The 23,777-nt window shown below is 35.0% G+C and overlaps 1 protein-coding gene across 27 annotated transcripts in view; it reads left to right on the top strand.

Moving 5' to 3' along the window:
* Window positions 1–23,777, top strand: part of LOC105489095 (nuclear factor I B) — a 240,750-nt gene that overhangs the window by 162,120 nt on the left and 54,853 nt on the right. For all 27 annotated transcript variants that reach the window (XR_011612585.1, XM_011753770.3, XM_071077800.1 and 24 more), the window contains 3 exons: window positions 6,407–6,475; window positions 12,007–12,127; window positions 14,375–14,493. Coding sequence is in view for 26 of the 27 variants with exons in the window: in XM_011753770.3 (XP_011752072.1) it covers window positions 6,407–6,475; window positions 12,007–12,127; window positions 14,375–14,493 (309 nt within the window). In the remaining variant the exon portion in view is untranslated. The remainder of the gene's footprint in view (window positions 1–6,406; window positions 6,476–12,006; window positions 12,128–14,374; window positions 14,494–23,777) is intronic.

Here is a 23,777-nt window from a genome sequence, read left to right as displayed (position 1 = left end):
AGAAAACTAGGAATAAGTGAGTACTTTTTCAGATAATGAGAAAACAATCTGATAAATTCATAGCCAACATTATGAATTGTGAAACTGTAGATGCAATCTCATTGATATTAGGAAAAAAATTCCTGCTAGCACAATTTCTATTTTACATATTTTTAATGTTTGTGTATTTATGAATGTTCTGATTTTTTTCAAATGTTGTTTTTTAATGTTCTGTTGAAAGAAATATGCACATATATCTGAAATGAGTCCATTTTATTAAAATAAACAAAAGTTGTAACATTAACGTAATGGCCTTTTTTCCCTATCAACTTGCCACAGTTAAAAATAAATCCCTACTAATACGTAATTCTGGCAGCAGGATTGTGAGATGGACATGCTCACAGCTTGCCCTAAGGAGTATAAGTCGGCAAAACAACTTTGTAGAAAGCTGCTTGACAGTTTTTACCACGAGTTTTAAAAGAGTTTATGTTCTTTGACCCCGTAATTCTAATTCTGGGAACTCCAGCCTAAGGAAATCATGAGAATTGCTGACAAAGATTTGTGTATTAGGATGTTAATTACAGTGCTATTTGTTTATTGTGTTTTAAAAATTGGGAAATAACCTAAAATGCCAAACAATGGAATGGTTAATATAAAGTATGATACAGCCATGCAATGTATAGTCATAAAAATCATGCTTTTGAAAAACTTTATCTAAAAGGATAGATACAACATTAATAGGAAAAAAGCTGGATACAAGTGTATTTAAATTTGATATTGATTTTATAAGCACACACATATTTTATTTATATATATATGCAGGAAAAAGTTTAAAGGACTGGAAGGAAATATGGAAAAAATATAGCACTATCAGGGTGTGTTACAGTTGGAAAATTTCTGACTCCCTCCCAGATCACATAAATCATCATCGTGGGTTTACATTTCATATTGAGAGATATACTTAATTCTAAATTAATATTAGAATGTCAACCTGGACTATAGGCTGAGATTTAATCTCTGTGAAGAAAATCACTATCTTTGCAATGATTAATATTTCTATTTTATAATCACCGTTTCAAACTTTAACCATGAATACTTCAAGTCAGTTTAGAAACTGAAGATAGAGCTATGTGTCATAAACACCACCACCAGAAAATTACTAATGGGTTAATTGTGGTATCTGAAGTTATATGAAAACTGGCAAAGAGCTAGTATAAAGTAATCTCTTCTTGTCCCTTTACAAAAAGAATTAAGCCTTCTTTTAAACTCTGTTGCAGAAAGTGAACAATTGCAATCATAGGGCTGGAAAAAGCCTATAGATGTCTTATATCCACCTGTTTGTTCTCCAAATGAACAATGCAAGAAAACTAATAATGCAAGAAAATTAACATAGGAAAACAGCTGTGTAAGAAGGGAGAATTTGAGGGTTGCAATGGCTTTTGAGGTGCTTTTTTCTTTTTTTCTGTTTTTTTTTGGGGGGGGGATTTCCTTCACAAAGCAAGAATTTTTATATCCAGTGGGAGTCTTTATAGCCACTGAGAAACTATCTCTGTAAGATAAAAGTTTCCTCATCTGTAAAATGGCAACACCACTAATATGACATATTTTATAAGATAATTGTGAATGTGAAGTTAATGCCTACTTGTGAAGGTCAACACAGTAGTTGGGAATATATTGGTTATGTTACCTTTGCAAAATATCACTTGCCTTTTTAGGCTTGTTCCCATTGAATGACAAATCTGTTTATTGAGCCAAAAAACAGCTCCTGGAACTATGCAGAATAAGTCAAATCCACCATCTACATTAATAGTCCTTCAAATACTTGAAGACAGCTTTCATGAATTTAATAACTGCTTTCTGTGGCTTCTTTTTTTTTAATTTCAAGAATAGAACACAGTAGACTGTAAAAATGAGCATTATCAGTCTTCCTTTGGATTTTCTATGTAAATGTTGTTTAACATTCAAATGGTGCTGATTATAATTTGAGATATTAACAGTTAGATATGCCATTGTGTCCCTCTGTTATTGTTTGTAAAGGAGGTTAAACAGTATATTAACTTCTGAGTAGTGATTTACTGTTGCTTTTGTCAGAGAAAAATAAAAAAGAAGTAAAATAATATAATTTGATATTGCCTTTGAGACTTTTCAGTTTGTAGAAGTCTTTATTTCCTACTCAATTTTATTTTTTTAAAAAGCACACATGTAGTGTAAATACAGCATCACACAAATGCAGAGTTGTTCTTTTCTTCCTGGATTAAGCTGTTGTGTAATATTGCTCTGTAACCATTAAGCAGCTGCTCTGCCTCAGAGATGCTCATATTTCCTTTGGTAGACGAAGGGAATTTACTATACGAATGTCTCCAAAGTGCTTTAAGATCTTTAGCTGTTGTATCAGCTATTTCGATTTACAGTGGTCTGTGAAACGTGAAAAACATGTTCCTGAAAGGCCCCAGTACCCTGGAGGTTACAGATGGGGTTATGCTAGCAGCAGATAACCTGATATTTTACTGAGTCTCACCCCTTATCCTACTGCAGGACCCCTGACTCATTGCAAAATCCTCCCAGTTATTTTGCCATAGCCCTCAAGTATTGTCTTCTGTATGCTAATGAGTAAGCACTAGTAGGTATCCAAGTACTATTTTAAGTATCTGAGTACTATTTCATCCATGATTTCTTTTTCACTCTACCATGTCTTGGGAAATGTCTGTCCATTGCAAAGGCTGTGCTGCCTGCAGAGATGTATGAAGGTGGCAGCCATCTGGTTCAGGTGCTCCTCCCAGACTATCCCTCTTACCTGATTCTCACCTGTCTCTGTTCCCACAGGTACATGGTTAATAGGCATCACCACTCATCCTCAAGAAACTTTCCTCCACTAAAGTCTCACTGGGCTCCATGCAGGAGTAGAGCTCAATGGGACGTGTGTGGTGTTTTGCATTTTATCCAGTAGGTTCCAAAGAAGTTCTGATATATTTCCAATGCTTTTCATAGTTTCCGTAAACTACCTCTTTCCATTGTTTCTGTAGATTCCAATTTCTTAGAACCTGGGGAGTTGGGGGTGAGGAGTGGAGAAACACCCTGCTACATTCTGAATTGTCTTCTTTTTTTCTGTGAATAGCTACAATAGTCATTGTATTGTCTATGTTTGACTGCCTGACTGTCTTCCCACTGTTAGAATTGGCCTTGAGCTTGCTTATCCCTTCTTCATGATTTGGCTTCCAGCAGGCTCACACCCCAGTCCATCTTAATGGTCATGACTTAGGAGTAAATGGATCTCTGACTCCTCATTGGAGTAATAAGGAAATGAACTTCAGATTACACATACATATTGCAATGTTATTATGTATTACATCTGATATAGTTTATGTAAACACATTGAAATGTTCATCATTTATTCATCGATTTATTTAACAAGTATTTTGTGGCTCTTACTATTTAAACACTTCCAGTTCCTTGGTTTTTACTTTGTATAAATGCCTAACATTACACATTAGTACACAACAAAGTAAGAGATATAATCTGACCCTAATCATTACTCTTTCTCTTGTGACCCGAAAGCCTAAATACACTCTTCAGCAAATAAGTTCTAGGGAATAACAAAAGTTAGTATAATTATCCATGAATCTTAAACCATCTGTATCTACACTGTAATAAAATGACTAAGATGTTAATGTGTGACCCTGTTTTTAAAGTTGAATTTTAGAATTTTGTTCTGTGTTTATTTAGTACTTACTCTATATATAGGCAATGAGTTAGTCATTAAGGAAGATAAAGAGATGAACAAAACCCAGTCACTTCCCTAACTAAAGGAGCTGATAATCCAGCAATGACTGCAAGACTTGAAAACAGATCTCTCAGAAAATCTGAAAGTACAAAGTATAAAATTAGTCCAAACTAGGAGCTATGCAAGTACAGAGGAAAGAGATTTCTGGCTGGGCCACTGGGTGGGAGAAGGAGGTGGAGGAGCAGTTTACAGAGTGGGTGGTGGTTGGGTTGGATTTTTGAAGGATGAGACTAGAGTGTGTAGAAAGAGGACCATCTCATCGCAGGGAACTGCAGGAGGAAGATATGAAGGTAGGCATTTACAGAGTACAATTGGGTGATGAAAAATAATCTTCTGTGACTAGTTAAGTATATGAGCTGTGGTCATGATAAGGGAAGTGTTTTTTTTTTGTTTTGTTTTTTGTTTTGTTTTGAGATGGAGTCTTGCTATATTGCCTAGGCTGGAGTGCAGTGGCTCCTCTCGGTTCACCGCAACCTTTGCCTTCTGGGTTCAAGCGATTCTCCTGCCTCAGCCTCCTGAGTAGCTGAGACTACAGGTGCCCGCCACCACGCCTGGCTAATTTTTGTATTTTTAGTCGAGATGGGTTTTCACCATATTGGCCAGGCTGGTCTCAAACTCCTGACCTTGTGATCCACGCACCACAGCCTCCCAAGATAAAGAAGGTTTTTGTACTTAATATATTTACTTTATTAAGTTTACCCTACATAAAATAAAATATAATGAACTATAAGCAATAGCAAAAGCAACAGAAATCTTTCTATATGATGGTAAGTTACAGTGGTCCAGAAGAGTCAAAAACATCTCTTTCCCCAACTGGCAAGGCAGTCAGTGTCCTTTTTTTGTATTTGTGACTTTTAGCACCTTGTCCAGTGACTGTTACATAGAAGTTTCTCAATAATTACTGAAATGAATTTAACCTGGTAAAAATTAATTGCTCAAGAAATAAGAGTTTCTTAAAATAGAAGTGCATTAAATTGGGACATTTTGTTATAACACTCTTAAAAATGTATGTATATTTTTTAGAGTAATGACTTAATGTGGCACCTGTTTTATCCCCTACTGAGATCTTACAATTTCCTCTCACTCCTTCTTTCATTCTGTTTCTAAAGGTGGGTGGGTGGATGTCAAACATCAATGGCTCCTCAGTTCACAGCAGTGAAACATATATGCTAATTGAATGATTTTCTGTCTTTTCATGCTATGTATGGTTGAAAAGCAGTGTGGTGCCTTTTGTTCTGGTAAATTTTCTGAATAAAGATTTACGGATCATTTTGGACTGTCTGGAGGCCAGTGTGCATAATTCGGTGTATGACTGATCGCAGGTTCCACTGGCCCATCTTAATTTATTGGTAACGTTTTAACCAGTGTTTACTATGGGGTTTATATTTTTATCTCCCTTAGTAACAGCTCTGTAAGATAGGTGATTTTTATTGTCTCTAATTTGTAAGTGAGGAATCTGAGGCAAAAAGAGGACTAATAACCTACCCAAGACTTCATAACTGGTAATCCGTGGCTAGAATTCAAATCTCAGCTCTTTGATTTCAGTGCTCCACGTTGCTACACTACCCAAGCCTCACATCTTTGAACTGAATCTAATTCCTTGGTCAGCCCTAAAGCTTTATGTAAAATCCAGTCAAATTGCCAGTTCTTAGAATCTAGTTTTGTTTGTTTGTTTCTCAGAAGTATTTCAATTCTGAGGATTTTCAAACTTATTCTCTCCCTAGGACAGAAGCAGTTAGGCTATAACCTCCCCCCATAAGCTATTCCTTCCCTCCTTACACACACTCATTACACTTCCTTAACATAAATGAGAATGGGGTGGACTGGGTGCAGGGTTACTGCTGTTTGTGGGAGTTCTCGTCTCTAGTTTTGGACATAGTTAGACCAGCTAATAAGCAGGCACCATGGCCACTGTGCACTCTTTCCAGGTGTGACTTAAGGGTCATGTGGCATTCCCAGAGGCCTAGATTCACCACCATTTGCCAGAAAAGGTGTCTGATTCTTGAAATAAAAGGAGTCCAGTGGAATAGTAGCAAGGGTGAGGAAAGCAGTGAAATCGTGCAATGTATATTAAAGATGCCCAGAAATAGGTCAATGCAAAGTTCTGTATTTGCTGTATATACAAGTTCTGCTTTTTATGTTATTAGTGACTCTGGAACAAGGGTGGGGGTGCTGGTAATAGCAGCTCACTTTTCTTTAATCAGAGAAGGTTTTACAAAAGAACAGTGGTTTTAAGAGATCTTTGACATTATTCCAGCAAGGTGCTAATTGTGGTTGTGGTTTCCTTTTCCTTTCTTTCATTTTTCACTTTAGTCTACCAGGTGCTACTGAGTCAAAAGCATTCACTGAGAGCCCACAGACCATTCTGTATGCATGGGCTATGGCAAATCAAACCGCATCAATAACCCTGTACTTTTACAAAGGGAAGAAAAAGTTTTCCTAAGAGATTATTTGGTATCTAAACTTTTTATTTTTGTTTAAACAAACCTAATTTGCATTCATAAGTTATTTTTTAAAGTCTATATTGTAAGCATATTTGGTTTTTGTTCAAACCTTTGGCTTTAAAACACTTAAATTCTAGTGCGTAATCGTTTATTTTTGCTGTCTGCTTATGTTGATCATTTATCCTTTAATGTTTATTTTTAGGATACCTTGAGGATAGTTTTGTAAAATCTGGAGTCTTCAACGTATCAGAACTTGTAAGAGTATCCAGAAGTAAGTAAATTGTTTTCTTACTACTTAAGCATACAATATGATTTAAAATACTTTATATTTTGAACCTTAAATATAGTATAAAAAGTGACCACGTATTAAGAACATTTGAATTTTAAAATCTTAAAACTTTTGATGAAATAATAACTGAATATATTTTGCTTGATTTTCTAAAATGTTTGCATTGAAATCATCAAAACTTTTTGTTGTACAAAAATAATTTTGTTTTTTTTCTGATTGCCATGTTATTGGTATTCATTTAATTCACTGTTCTCTGCATGACCATAGATGGCCATTTATACCAAAGGAAGTGTGATTAATTAAATGTACTCTATGTTGTTATGATAACCCACATAAGTTTCCTGTAGATAAGTGCTTTTTCATTTTACTAACATTTTGGTGGGGGTTGGAGATGTACAGGATATACACACTAACGTGCAGAGTGTAGAGGGATGCAGAAATTAACTTTGCAGATTGTAGTTGGATATAGATAGAAAGCATTGTTATCCAAAACAATGTCCAATTGTTTTAACTGGCCACTTCACCTGAGACACCATTCTTGGCAGGTTGGATCAGATTTTTCTAGGGTAAGCTCACCTGGCAGGGTACCTAAGCAAAGGGGACGTTACCTTGATTAACTCTTTTACTTATTACTAGCATGTACAAACATATCCAAGATGCAGATCTGTATGTACTAATTATGTTAAAGGAGGTGACTCCTTTCTTCATACTCCCTTCACTGATTTAGCTTATTTATGTGACTTTGAAGGATATAGTTTCACCTGATATTTTGATAGAATGCATCACACTTTGGAGTGATGTTATTCAAATGATGTAGTCACACTCTGAAACTTGCCTAAGTTGTGTTTCTCATTTGGGTCAAATATAGAGGTCATGAATAAGAATTATGATGATCCAGAAAGAACAGAGTAAGCGAGTTACTGAGGATAAGGATAAGCAGTGTTTTAAAGTCTTGTTATTCAGTAAAGGAATCTCCAAGCTATCACTGACTGGCTTTTGAACCATAGTTCCTCAAATAGCTCACATTTCTAAAGTGAACAGTGCAAATAGCATGTATAGCAGGGAGTGATATACATGAACGTTTAAGACCGTAAGTAGTTTATCCTTTCTGGTATAATTCTGGAGCAGATAAATATATGCCCAAAAGACTTCTCTCATGGGTCTTTTTACTTGGTGACAGTGTAGGAGAAGAAACACAAATATCCTGTATTCCGGTAGCCCCAGGGTATGTATTCGATGGGCAAGGAGATTGTCCAAGGCAATGTGCCTTAATGTGTTTTTCCAGATGAATATGTGATATCCAAAGGTATCCAACATTTGAAAGTTTTCATTGTTAATTTGGGAAGAAATATGCCTGACTTATCAGTAGCACTTTGTAGCATCAGGTAAGACAGGGGATACCTGAAGGGGTGTGTGTGTTTTCCCCATACTGTTCTTTAGCAGAAAGGCTTATGCTGCTACAGTTAGGAGGCTTATGAAATTATTTTCTTAAATTCGTTCTTCTCTGAGTTCAAGTTCAATGGTGTATTTTCATCCTTCTTAGGAGAAGGGCAGTAGAGTCAGCTGTCAGAAAATATTTATTTAGTACCTCATTATAGGTAATGCTATGCTAAGGACTGTCAAAGGAGAACTACATTAGAACCTTCAAAAGCCCAGACAGATATTTTGAAAAATCTGAATTTCAAACATTAAAGATGAAAATTATCTTTCTAGAACAGTTTAAAACCAAGGTAAATTTAATATACTTCATTCATTCATTCTTAACTTATAAAGTCATATCCTGGAGATTTTTAGGTTATTTGTTATAACAAACATTACTGATTTGTAATTAGCACATTAATTATCTATATTCATTAGATAATTTATTCAGCAAACATTTATTTTCTCCTCCATATGTAAATAGGTGTCTCTGAAAGGCCTGATAAGTTATCCTCCTAAGTGTTTTAATATAGCCACATCATAATCTTTGTTTACACAATTAAACTTCATTATTTATGAAATAAAGGCTTGCTAAGTAAACATAAACTTCAGCACAATACTTATGTGTGTATCACAAATTCTGACTTCTTGAGGGTTTACAGTATTCTAGTGTTTTCAGTCCTCTAGAATTTTACAATCTTACGACCCACTGATGTGTATGTTGACTTTAGCTAATGAAGCTATTCATCATTAGGATAGTGAGCTCTCTGTTGAATGTTATTATCTCCATCTTAAAAGTTGATTTAGGATCAGCTTTTGGAGTGAGGAGAACAATAAAGGAGATTAAAGGTTGGCCTCTAACCCTTAGAATCTGAGGTTCTTTGGTGCTTCATTTCTAAGAGGATATTGGCAACCTGTTAAACGTGATGTGCAGCTTTCAGCCTTCTTGTAGCTCCCTGGGAGAGGCGCTAACACTGATCTTTGCATCTGATGTAAGTTCTTCCAGAGGCTCTTAAACAGGAGTATCTGACTGAGACTTGCTGTTCTCACACACTCTCTTTGTCATTAAATAATTTCCATGTGTGTTGTTTTAGTGCTTTGGCCATGTTTATTGTTAATCTACTTTCCTTTCTGTAATCTCCCATTTAGTGTCACAATACATACTAAATTTTTACAGTGCTCATGCATAAATCTGTAGACAAATTATTTTATTGCTATCTTTACAAAATTAAAACATAATATGTGTACATATTTATGGAATCCATGTGATCTTTGGATCCATGCATACAATGTATAATGATTAAATCAGGCTATTTAGGATATCTGTCATCTCAAACATTTGTCATTTCTTCATGTTGGGAATGTTTCATATCTTCTTTTCTTGCTATTTTGAAATATGTGGTATATTGTTAACTATAGTCACCCTGCTGTGCTATCAAATATTGCAAATTATTCTATCTATTACAACTGTATGTTTTTACCCATTAACCAATCTCTCTTCATCTCCCCACCTCCCCACCCTCCCCCACCTCTGACAACCCCTTCCATGAGATCGACTTTTTAAGCTCACATGTATGAGTGAGGACATGCTATATTTGTCGTTTTTATTGCTGTCTTGACACTCTGGAGTAATCCTTCTGGAACAAAATTTAGAAAAAAACAAAATTTCTGAAGATTTTAAAATTATCATTTACTACAAATTACATCTAGTTGATTTATGGGTAAGCAAATTACGTTAACTATGGAGCCATATGTATTCAATAGAAACTATAAATCTTTGCCTAAATATGAACTTAATAAATTGAAAATAGTTTATATAAGGGAGAACCTCTAAGTTTCCTGTTAGTAACTCAGGTCTATGATTGTATCCATTACTGTGATGGGAAGCCAGACAGATTGTTTACTTCAATTGAGCCCCTGAAATACCTCCTTCTAGCATGTACCCCACTTCCGGTGTCATATAGAACATGGTTCTAATAATAAATTATAAAACATGTGGTTACTGTGGGATTTCTTACCTCACTTTTTTTTAACTTTTGGTGTGACTCAAGCCACAACAGACATAGCTACATTTTAGCTGTCCAAATAATTCAAGCCATCAGGCATAGTTACTCATTGGATACAAATATTTTCCGTGTAAAGGATGTTACAGTGTATTATATAACATGAACAATCTATCAGAAGACCAATAGATACTCCAGAAGTTTGGAGCTGATACGAATCATGTATATACTGATGTATTTAAGTTTTAGTCAGGAAAGAGAGCTGTTCCTTTTGTGTTCCTTGGTCACTTCTCTGTGATAAAGCTTGTACCTCCTAATTTACTTTCTTAAAAATATTTTAAGTTAATCTTAGCCTGCCTAATATTAAAATACAATTCAAAGGATAGTGAACACATTTAGAATATTCATTAAAAATGATGGGTAAGAAAAATTCCATAAAAATCTGCAGCCTCTTTGGAATTTTATACTCAACTTGAGGCAATTGGGAGGGAGGAGGCGATTAAGTAGACCACGTATGCTTAGAGTGAATCTCAGGGGCTCTAGAATTTTGTTGCAAAGCCCCAGAGTGCACTTTCATTTGAGCTTTTGAAGGGCTGATTAAGACAGGTAAAGAAATAGAAACTATTCTTAAGCAGTTCTTTGACACCGACCTACCTGGTCTGCACTTTGCACATTGTCTCTACCTATGATTTTACTTCTGCAGCAGTCCCTGTTTAGAATGACCTTCCTCTAATCTCTTACTCATTCTCCAAAGTCCAGTGCCAGCCATGGCTTTTCACAGACTTCTTGGACAATTCATGCTGCTATTGGATTATTTTTCCCTTGAAATTCGACAGCACTTTTGGATCATGTCATTAATTTGGACAGTTTCATTTTCATGTGTTTTGGTATTTATATGTTTCGCATGAATGTTTTACTTACCCAGCTTGTTGCCCAATATTTTTATTGAGGGCAATATATGAGACTATTTTGTACCCATTGCAGCCAACACCTGCCAGCAATGGACACAGTCCATAATTTGTTGAATGAACATATTTTCAGCAGACAGGTTCATTTATACCTCTTCCTCTGCTTTTAACAAGTTTGAACTGTTCATCTTTGCTAACCATTCGAGTCTACCAGGAAGGAAGTTTGGAGGAGAAAGCAAAGAAGGAAGGGAACTCACAATCGTTGAGCACCTGTTATACACTAGGCTCTTATCACTACCTGTTTCATTTCATCCTCAAAATAATCATACGTGTCAGGTTGTTATTACTCCCATTTTACAGTTAGGAAACTAGGGCACATAGCTTATAAGTACAGAGGGAGTTTAAACTAAAAGGCTATTTATCTCTCAAGACTCTGCTGATTCTAACACAATATGCTGCCTCACAGATTTGTTCACGATATCTAAAATTAAATTAAACAAATTTGAACAGATGTAATTATACAAAATATCATGAGATATTTTGATAAAGACATACAATGCATAATAATCACATCAGGGTAAATGGGGTATCCATCACCTGAAGCATTTATCCTTTGTATTACAAACCAAAAATTATTATTCTATAATAATATCAACATTACTATTTGAGTGGATTAGAAGTCGTGATATTAATAATTATTATTATATTCTAACTAGGAGGCTGTGAATAATAATTTTTGCTATTTTTTTTGTGAAACGGTTCTATGTTTATTTGACAATGATTTGATTTTTGAGAGCCTAAGTAGTGCAAAGCAGCTTGTTTGGTGTTGCTGAGTGATAGGACTCATATATTCTGTTTCCTCCAAGGCGTTTGTAGCTAGCAGAGTGACAGATGTAATGTCAGCTAATATAAAGGAGTGAGTAAAGAAGGTTGAGGAATAGGATTAGGGAAATTGGTAACCAGTGATTATAATCTGATTGCCTCAAATGTCCAAGCTTGAACGTTGCTAAGGTGAGCAAGTTTTCAGGTCCTATCCAGGTTGTATGGTGGGTATTAGAGGCTTAAGGTGAAGAAAGTTCTCTCTATCTTTGACCAGAGGCATGGAAGATTCTCGATTATTGCATTTGAATAGAGGTCAGAAATAAGAATGTCATTCCCAATGCTTCTTTGTCTTATTCCTCAGCACCCATAACCCAGGGAACTGGAGTCAACTTCCCAATTGGAGAAATCCCAAGCCAACCATACTATCATGACATGAACTCGGGGGTCAATCTTCAGAGGTCGCTGTCTTCTCCTCCAAGCAGGTAACTGAAAGAAGGGCTGCTCATATTCTCAATTGATACACACATAGGTTGGTAGGTAGATGATAGGCAGATAGATAGGTAGGTAAGTAAAGAGAGATGGGAAATAATTTTTGCTGGTAGTACACAGATTTTTAAACTTTCCTGGTTAAATTTATTTGGCTGGTACAAATTAAATGTAATTGTTTTACACAGCAGTTTTAAAAATCTTTTTCAGGGGGACGGGTAACTAGGAAAATATATTAATATGATTTTTGTCCTGTTGTAGGAAATATTAAAATGCTGCAAGTTAACAAAATATTTCGATGACTTTAAAAATGATGTTGCTGTGGCAGTGATATCTGGTTTATAACTGATTCCTGGTAACTTTTATCCAAATATTACATCTAAGCTTAGGATAATGAAACATAAAAAATAAAATGTGTCATTTACCTAGCCTTAAAATTAAAGACCACAGTTTGCCAAGTTCTTCAATTAGCTGATTTTTTTGACTAATTTAATTAACACTCTGTTACCAATGAAAATATTACCTTCTCTGAGATTTGTTTTAACCAGTCTATGTTGGGGGTCAGCTAGAGAGAGTTCTCTTTGCTTTTGACTTCTCTGTTAACATTCTCATTTTTTTTTACTGATCTCATTGTAATTGTCAGTCAGGGTGAATAGAGATTACAGATGTATTTTTTTTTTTTTTTTTTTTTTAATTTGAGCTAGATCTTTGAGACCCATCTCATTCCTAGAGCATTAAATATATGTGTAATTAAATATAACAGCATACATGAATTCTAGAGCAAAACACTCATTTTACAATGTGAACTTTTTAAAAACAAAAGCATACCTGTGTATTTATTTTCCTAAACTATTGTCGGTAGTGAAAGTTCGTTGAATTTGAATTAATTAGGGACTGGGCATATTTGTATGTTTATAAACTAAGATCAATTTTATATCAGTTCTTGTTAAACCATTTTCATATAGTTAAATTATGTAGCAAGATAATTTGGTTTATTATCATTAAAATAGTCTCTGACATATCAAAGTCTTAAAAATGCTTTGGTTTTTCTAAATTTAAAATGTGAGTAGTAATTTTTAAATTTTATCTGCTAAATCAGTATGTTGTCAACACAGATCTTTCTTCATGACTACTTTATATAAGATACTGTCTTTCAGAATAAGCAAGGTTTAAAAAACATTTCTCTATTACTTCCTTATGCATATAATTTGTTCCCCATTTTAAGTTTTTCAAACAAATTTTCTGCTGACTCATAGACGAGAGAATTAGATTTAAAAGAGAGTTAAAATGTAAGGTCTAACTTTGGATACTTTGGGAAGAAACTAAGCTTAGCATGGATAGAAATTGCCATCTTCTGCATCATGTTAATACTCTGAGAATTGTGAGTCAAATATTAATCATGAGTATCTACAAATGTACTCAGACATACATATACATGATTCAAGGGCTTGGAAGCACAGTGCAGTGGAAAGAGCGCACTTCTGGAAGTCAGACATCCTTACCTTATGTCTGACTGCTTCCATTCACTTGCCCTGGACAATCCACTGAGTCTCTCCAAATGTGTCTCCCCATTTGTAAAAACAAGGGGATTGGTTTATGAATATGATTTTTGAGGTCAGTTTCAATGCTGAAATCCTATAACATTATGGTTATTATTGCTGCAAAAAGCTAATTTTGAAAAATTTTTAAAAGGTTTTGCCAGATAGGTGTGAATAAGATTTTTTTTATTTAATTAAAGAAAAAATATTCACTGGGCACAGTGACTCACATCTGGATTCCCAGTACTTTGGGAGGCCCAGGCAGGAGGATCACTTGAACCTAGGAGTTCAAGACCAGCCTGGACAACTCCCTCTCTACAAACAAATTTTTAAATTTGCAAGGCTTGGTGGCATGTGTATGTGTTTCTAACGATTTGGGAGGCTGTGGTAGGAGGATCGCTTGAGCCCAGGAGCTTGAGGCTGCAGTGAGTTGTGGTCATGCAACTGCACTCCAGCCTGGACAACAGAGTGAGACCCTGTCTCAAAAAAAAACAATCAAAAAAAGAAAAAATTCACATTTATAGTCATAATTTCATAATTATCTGCTTTATAGGATATTGGTGGGGGCATATGTAAGTATTCTGAGATACTATTGCTTGTGCTTTTGAAAATTTTCACAGTAAGGATCTTCTCAGATCATTTACTTTCAAATGTACACATCTTCCCAGAAATCCCATTAATATAACTATTGCCATATTTTAACAGCAAAAGACCCAAAACTATATCCATAGATGAAAATATGGAACCAAGTCCTACAGGAGACTTTTACCCCTCTCCCAATTCACCAGCTGCTGGAAGTCGAACATGGCATGAAAGAGATCAAGGTGAGTAATAAGGAGATGCCTCTAGAGAGATGAGTAAAATGTTGGCTCGTTTCTTAAGTTTCGTTTAGTCAAAATTTCATAATTAAACCAATATGGATTATATATTGTTTTCATCAAATGATTCCTGTAGAATTATTTTTGAGATAATATATTAGTCAAATGTCAAAGTTAATTTATCCAAAATCTTATTTTTACATGTTTCATTGGGCTTTTCTTCAGACAAAATGATATTTTAGAACCCACAATTATGTATGTGACTGATTATGGTCTGTCTACATTTGTTGGTTGGAGTACAGCAGAACCACAAACTGTGATTCAATTAGATCCGCCTGCTCCTCTCTATGGGGCGTTGCAGGGAGCCAAACTTTAAGCAGTTTGCAAGTGCCAGGAACTGAAAGTTGTCATTTAAAGGAACCTGCAGTTCCTTTTGGAAGTAGGTAGACCATATACAATAAAGAAAAGTGTAATGTAAGATACACTGTGTCAGAGTCAATCTAGCTATGCTTTCTAGATAACACTGTGACCCAGTTCTAGGGTAGCTTTGCGGATAAGTATAACTTTAAGAAATGGGTATTGAGACCCAGAAGGATTGAGACTTAGCTCTTCTTAAAAGTCTGTCGGATTTAGTATATTTCATCACACATATCCATGCTTTCCCCCACAATCAGAGGGAGATTATTAAGCATGGAAATAGAAAAATTAGCTAACGGCTGTTTTTGTTGGTATATAAGCATGTGTGCAAGTAAGATCTTATGTCAGCCGCATAAACATGTATTTTTAAATTGTCTTTTAAATATAATTCTGCATTTAAAAAAATCTAGCCTGGGCAATGTGGCAAGACCCCATCTCTACAAAAAAATACAAAACATTAGCCAGGCATAGTGGTGTGCGCCTGTAGTACCAGCTATTCAGGAGGCTGAGGTGGGAGGATCAGTTGAGCCTGGGAAGCAGAGGCTGGAGTAAGTGTGATCGCACCACTGGACTCTAGCCTGGGTAACAGAGTGAGACCCTGTCTCAAAGAAAAAAAAAATTGAAAAGAAAGGAATAATGGTTTTCAGCCCAAGACTTGGGTATGTATTGGTGAGGGTTGGGGTACTCTATGTTGAGTACTCTTAGGAGACACATAACTCTGGGCCTTAACAGTTAAGGCCAAAGTCAGTTCCTTATTCAGTGCTCCTTTTTTGGTGCTCAAATTTTTAATACCCGAGTGCCAAGGGGTTTAAAGAAGAATGAAAAATCTTCATGGAGACATTGACCTTTGAGTCAAGTGTACCTCCTTTAGCACAACTGAATCAAAGCTCAATTCCTAAATCTCACCTAAATCTCCTTGAGATTTTAACTAATAAAGAAGTGAGAGGCTGAAGGGGGTGGCAGTGGGAACTGAGACAAAAGCATAGCCATGTGTTAGGTGGGGAGGCAAATTTGAGAATGGCTGTGTGTGCCATGTGGCTGGACACGGTTCACATGGAGGAAAATAATGGAGATGACAAGGGTCATTTTATGCAAGGATTTGAAACTCAACTGGAGAGAGTTTGACTGTGAGACCCCCCTCAGAGGGAATTTTGTCTCTGAGACTGTCCTCATGAGAGACCCCACCAAATCTATTTTTCAGGCAGTAGGCAAAATCATCTTTATAAAACGTAAATAACAGCATATGACTCCCCTACTTCAGATCTTCTAGTCACTTCCCACTGCTCTCAGGAAAAAATGGGAATTTTCTCGTATGACCAACAGGCCTGGCCTGTGACTGCCACCATAGACTTGGCAGGTGACATTCTGCTTTCCCTTACTTGCACTTGAGCCCACTGCTTTATTTAAAGTTGGGAATTCAACACCCACAACCTTTCTATAAGTTATGACCTCTGGAATGCTCTTCTAACTCTTTATCTGGCAAACTCTTTGTCATCCTTCAGAGCCCAGCTTAAATTGAGAAATTTCAATCTAAATTCTGTCTTCTAGTTTTCTCTGTCAACACCCAGTACTGTTCTTTCATTGTACTCATAATATGTAATCATATAGCTATTTATGGGATTAGTTGTCTAAATCTGTCTACACTGTGAGAGCAGGGACCTTATCTATTTTGACTACTACTGTAACCACCACTTAACACACACTTGGTGCATAGTGGGAGTACAATAAATAGTTGTATAAATGAACCATTGATAGGCAGAACACCAGTCTTATTAGTGAAGGCAAGATATAATAGAGACTTTTACCAGAGTTGCAGAAATGAAACGAAAAACAAAACCCTCAACCCTTAATATTTTATTGCTTGTTTTACTGACATTGTCAGCTTATTCTAAACAAAGCCATAGTTTCCCTGTCAGAAAATTCTTCTGGAAAAGATTCTAATGGTAATAACCTTGTGAATGTGTGGGAATGGATGTGTTATTCAGAAGTGTAGGTGTTCTTTATTATAGAGAGTGTCACTTTGTAAGAATTGATTCCTCTTTAAGCCTATTGAATAAAGCCAATCTCAAATCATATTATAAAACATTTTTGAAAAGTAGAAGGGAAACTGTCATTCTTTTTCTTTGTAAAATCATTGTATTGTCTTGATGATTTTCTTTTGTCAAGATGACTAGACTTATTGGAAGAGTCTGTAAAGGCATATTATATTAAGGGTAAGGAAGAATATTTCATTCTCAAGTGTGCTTTTTAAACACACACACACACACACACACACACACACACACACACTGTCACTTTAATTCTGAAGACCCTGAAGACTTTGTAATGTGCACAATAAGCCATTGTGGGAAGAAGACTCAACTACAATGAAGAAATGCAGGAAATACAGTACTATCTTTATAAATTTGCTAAGCCCAATGCAGTCCTTTTGTTCTTAGAAAATTGCTTTTTAAAAATTTGCAAAATAAAATGCCCAATGGTTGTTCTTGTCCATCTTCTAATGTTCTTTAGACACACTTGCCTGTGATGGAGGGAGTTGTCTAAAGCACATATTGAGTGCCACTCCAATCATTGTAATAGCTTTGACATGTCTTGTATTTATAATATTTCCTCCTACAAAGCCCTGCACTAATTGATACTCAATAGCTATTTATTGGTTGATTAAAATATGCTTGTGTTTAAAATGGGCAGAAATGCGTAAAATTTACTATTAATTATTTCCTGGGTATGCCTTATTCTGTTAGTGTTAAATTTGCATTAAAATCTTTTCTTGACATAGCCCTTAGCAAAATTGATTTATTAAATGTGAGAATCAAAGATAACAAAATTATGGACAATATGTGGCATTTTACTTTCCCTTTCAATCTGAAATACCAACCTAAACCATTGAGATTTATTCTGAGTAGGCAAAAATAAAGGATATAATATGACCAAATTATTACATGTATTCTGTTCTTAAATCAGGCAAAATATTAATACAAAATCTAGGTTTGTGTAGTGATATGTTCATGCAATTTTAGTAACTTAATGAAAAAGTATTTTTATTTTAGCATATTACAGTGATAAATTAATTATGTCCTTGTGTCATTTCTTCAAAACAAAAAATTACAACTTTCTGATTATAGGAGAATTGTAACTTATACTTTTGCAAATATAGACATGAATATTTTAAAACTAAACATAATTTAATAGTGTTAAACATTTGGTAGGGGGCTATATAATTTGCTTCTCCTGATGAATAGTGATGAAAATTAAATTTGTCAGCATCTATATTATGTAATATTTATATTTTTACTTTGTATTATTTTATACGTACAGAAGGAAATGAAAAGGAAAATAATACTGAGTCACTAGCAAAGGGGTATCCAACAACTATTATTTTTCTTTCCTATGTTCCAGAATATTTCTCCTTGCTTAGTCTCTTCTGTAAATCCTGGTCTTAAACTTCTAACTGCTTCTCTGTCTATTAAAAACTTTCTTTTTTGGATATTGTTTTTCTTCATTTAAGATTTTAATGATTAATGAATCGAACCAGATTAGTTTATCAACAGGCAAGTTGAACATTTCTTTTATTCTAGTACTTCCTCCATAAAAAATTCCATTAAGATCTTGTCTTTCTTAATTTTTTTTCCATCTGAGTCAATTCAGAGACTCAATTCCTAGTTGATGTACTTTTTTTGAAATTTTTCTTTAGAGCAATCTTTTGTAGCTTTTGATATAAGAGGAAAAATAAGAGATAGGTCACAGTTTTTCCTCTAATTCAAGTTACTGTGATGAGACTAAAACCAGTTGTATTCCAATGCTCAGTGTGTTAGTCCATTTTCACCCTGCTGATAAAGATATACTTGAGACTGGGCAATTTACAAAAGGAAGAGGTTTACTGGACTTACAGTTCCACATGACTGGGGAGGCCTCACAATCATGGTGGAAGGAAGAGCAAGTCATGTCTTATATGGATGGCGGCAGGCAAAGAGAGAGCTTGTGCAGGGAACTCCTGTTTTTAAAACCATCGGATCTTGTGAGACTCATTCACTGTCATGAGAACAGCACAGCCCCAGTCTCCTCCCACAAGGCTCCTCCCATGTCACGTGGGAATTGTGGGAGTTACAACACAAGATGAGATTTGGGTGGGGACACAGCTGAACCGTGTCACTCAGTAATTTAACAGACAAATAAATAGTATGCTTGAACATTGAAAACAGTTCTTTATAAGGTCAGTTTGCCAATGCCATTCTGATAGTCACTAATTTATCTAAGTCTGAATGTAAAACTTCTAAAACATTTAATAGACATTTAGTGAGAAAAAATATGATATGGTAAATATATTTGCAGTATGAAGCTGGGGATTTCTAAATGGAAATTTGAACAGCTTTTCAGCCAGATGAGTATTTAAACAACCTGTAATCTTAGATAAAATATAAATTCAAAAAGACTTTATGCAGTAAAATGTTATTAATTTCTACATGTATGGGATTTGAGATAATTTGGTTCAATGAACGGTTTGTCAAATGTCTGTTATATTGGAGGAATTTTTGCAGGCATTGGGCACACAAATAAATTAAGTTTCCAGCCCTTGACCTCCCAAATGGAAAAATAACTTACTATTTAGAAAAAAACGGTGACTAAAATAAATAAGATTATGAGAGGACCGACTCCATGCTTTAGAGCTAGCTTAGTTTTAGCACGATGAGCAGTAAATCTTTACATAAAATCAATAAAGTGGCATGTTGGCAAAAACTACTACTACCTAGTATATTGGCATATTATTACAATTTGGAAAGTAGTTTGAAAAATTAAACTGGACTCTGAAGCTATATTTAGGCATTGTGTTCTGGTATCTTAGGTTCTAAAAAATAAAAATAGGAATTTTTATAAAAATCTCCAGTTCTGTTATATAAATGTCTTCTCAGTTAAGTCTTTCTGAAGTTTTAATTTCTTTCCAAGTCCTAGAGATTTATTTTTGATAATTTTGAAAATATTCTCATTAGTAAGGTAGTCTTAACTGTTGTGCTAAATTTTGATTTTCACATTCTAGAGTTCTATAAGGATATAGTGTTAAATATCAAATGCATTAAGCCAAAGGGCCCAAGGGAACACTGGGGGCTAGAGAGTAAAAATGGCAATTTAGCATTATCTGCTCAATCAGGAAATAAATAACAGTAAATAAGAGTGTGATAGCATACTGACAGAACCAGAATCCGAGGCCAGCATTTCTGTTTTTTCTCCCTCTGTTGCCCAGGCTGGAGTGCAGTGGCACGATCATGGCTCACCATAGCCTTGACCTCCCAGGTTCAAGTGATCCTCCCACCTTAGCCTCCCAAGTAGCTGGGACTACAGGCACTTGCCACCATGCCCAGCTAATTTTTACATTTTGTGTAGAGCTGGGGTCTCACTATGTTGCCCACGCTGTTCTGGAACTCCTATCTGGACCTCCCAAAGTGATGGGATTACAGGCGTGAGCCACCACACCAGGCCCCCCAACATTTCCTACTGTGAGTTTAGGAATGTGAAAAGATATGCGACATACAAAAGAGTGTTCAGCTAAATTTGGAAAATTTTCTTGTAATGAAAATTTCAGCTATTTTCATTCATAAATGAATGTGCAGAATATTTAATATACTACTGTGTGCTGTGAACATCCAGGAGTGGCTCTTGACTGAACATGTTTATTAAGTTTGTGACTTCAGAACCTTTTATTTCTATCAAAGAATCCATAGGGAGCATTAATCCTAGGCTCAAACTTTGGAACACAGTGCTCTAGCCCAAACCACAGTCTGACAAATGATATAATCTCAAGATTTCTCTAGAGCTGTGGGAGCTGAGTGAATAAGCAGCTTCCATAAATGGTTGAATAACTGCTATCTGGGAATCATTAACATTAAATGAAGTCCTAGAAAATGGCAGTGCAGACAGCTTAGTAATCATACTGGAAGAACTTTTTAAGTTCCATTTGGGGACCAAATAGAACACCAACAATTCCTTACATTCATGTAGTTTGTATCACAAGGATGAAATAGCAAATATTCAAATATCAAAGTTTTGAACCAGAAAAAAAGAGAGCTACAAATGCTTTTCATGGATGAATGTGAAGGAGAGCTGGTTTAGATTTGATGTTCAAGCCCAATTTTTAAGTTTCTTTGTTTAGCTTCTTTTTATGGAAAATATTGAAAGTAAAGAACTCTAAGTGAATTTCCAGGTCTACCCTGACATTGGAAAGCAAACTTCAAGGATGCTTCCACCCTGAAGAGGAATGCGTCTTCAACTACGCTGCTGTGATTGAAAAATCACAACATGAGCTTCTTCAAAATGGAAAGGAAAACAATAAATTGTTGGTGAAGGCTTTCATCAGAATTCCCCACGTTGCCTCCTAATTGGCGAATGTTTGTTCCCCCTTCATATGTTCTAATCAAGAATAGCATTTTGGATGGGGTAAACTTGTATACATGTTAGCAGGGCTGGTACTGATTAATATGGAAAAGTCGTGCTCATATTTCTGTGCTCTGGAGGCTTAAAGATTTGAAAATACAGCATTTTGCAGAAAAACCACAATAGATAATTAGTTTGAAAAAAATAACAACTTTCTATTTAATACTGGGTTTCTAGCTTGATGGAACACAGCTTAAAATAGGGAAGTGGGAAACCCGTGGGAGATAATATCATAGTGTGCCATACAAAGTTTCTCTGCATGAGAAAAGGTTTTATTTGAAATCTTTTTACATATTGAGTTCATGTTTAAGCTTATTATGACGTAGTTTGGAAAGCCCGTGTCATTTCAGTTATAAGACTTCCAATGTCATATAAAATAAGCAATTGATTTTTCAGGTACAGATCACAAATTATTAGAATCATTAGTGAGACATAATTCAAGCTCCTGTTTCACAGCTAAGTAGTCCAAGGATCAGAGAGGCTGTCCTGTCCCAAGTAATGAATGGCAGAGCCTAGATCTTTGTTCAAGGGATTTTTTTTCTTTTTCTGTTCCTAAGCCTGCCTAGGGAATCAGTATGTAAACTTACAAATGGCCTAGGAGATTTTAAACACTGCTTCACAAGTCTTGGTAGAGGGACACTTTTCTTGGGAAGCTTAAGGAAGACACTGTTAGACCTAACAGAACTAGAATGAGAAAATAGAGATGAATTTGTGAGTTTTCAGGGTTCTGAAAGAATTCTCAAAACAAAATTTTGAGATGGTAAAATTTTACACACACACACACACACACACACACACACACATAAATCAACTATTATTATTAGTGCCAGGATTAAAATTTTTTGTACTAAAATAAACTGAAGATATGAATGCTTTTGAAGAATAAATGTGGGGAAGAATTGGTTTGAAATGAATGCACAATTTTAAGAAGTCTTTTGATCTGGAGAATATTGAAAGTACAATTGTAAAGTGAACCTCAATGTACCATCACCCAGCTTCAACAGTTACTAACACTTTGCCAGTCTTATCGCATTTACTGTCTTCCGGTTTTTAAAAGTATTTTAAAGCAAATCCCAGATATCTGGCATTTTGCTTGTAAATAGATCTAAGTGTTTTGAACAATGAACTTTTTTTTTTTTTTACATAATCACAGTACTATTATCAATTTAACAAATATAATATTAATTTCTTAATGTAATCTAACATAAAATCCATGTTTAAATTCCCTAGAATATCTTAAAGGTTGTCTTGTTTGAATCAGGACTCAAATTTAGTCCATAGATTATGTTTGTATTTTCACCTTCTTTTTAGACTATACTGGTGACTCTCCTGCTTTTTCTATATCATTTATTTATTGAAGAAAGCATGTAAATTTAAAAACTGTCTTCAAAAAGCACATGTAAATGAAACAAGGAAAACAAGATTCTATTGCCATTTGTGGTTGTCATTTATTTATTGAGCCCTTTCTGTCAGGTGCATGGCTAAGTTTGTATCTATTTTTCTTTTAAACCTGATAGAAACCCGATTTTACAGCTTACTAAACTGATCATTACAATGCTTAACAAACTTGACATAGATCATGCAGATCATAAGTAGCAGAGGTAGAATGGGAGCCCCTGTCTGTCTAGCTGAAGAAACCCATGCTCATTATTACTATATAATACTGTGTCCCAAATAAGTCATTGAGATACTATGTTTATGATTTTGCAAACTAATTATAAAACCTCTATTACAATATTTTTTAATGCATGAAACTTCAATACATTAAATGCACATAACTTCATAGGGGCTCATAGACTCCTCGGAGATTCATGCATGTAGTCCTTGCACTAAAATCAGGTTAAAAATCACTTTTCCATTTAATAAGATATTAATAAATAATCCTAAGTTCCAGAATGTCTTTAGTAGAAGTGTGTGATATATGGCCAGTTTAAAATGAGCTATATTTGTCAAAATATAAAAATTAAGTATATATTTATTATCAAATATATGTTTTCTTTTAGTTCTGTTCTAGTCTTTTTGCCTTATGCCTAGCGCACTGTAATTGTGATTAGGAAACTCTAAATATTGGCGTGGTCTTAGACAAATCACTTAACTTCAGTAAATCTTGAGTCTTCCCATCTGTAAAATAACAAAGTTGTATACTAAGGTTTCTTTGTGTTCTAACATTTTAGATTTTGAATCTATTGGAGTCAAAGAATTTGAAGATCTTCAGTACTTGAGTCTTTTCAAAGCCGTCATTAACATGGATCTTTTGGAAAATTCAGAAAGTTTTCTGTTTCTTAAATTATTTTTTAAGTGTTCATTTTAAACACTCTCATTGAATAACAATAATTGGGCTACTTATGTGCTTGGAGGCCCATATATTTTGCTTTACACCTGAGGAATGCGCAGTTCTCACAAATGCATGTCCTGTCCTGCACCATTCTGGTGCAACAAATGATTGA

This window comes from Macaca nemestrina, chromosome 14 (assembly GCF_043159975.1).
Source record: "Macaca nemestrina isolate mMacNem1 chromosome 14, mMacNem.hap1, whole genome shotgun sequence".
Classification (NCBI taxonomy): Eukaryota; Metazoa; Chordata; class Mammalia; order Primates; family Cercopithecidae; genus Macaca; species Macaca nemestrina.
This window is presented reverse-complemented; position numbering and strand designations above follow the sequence as displayed.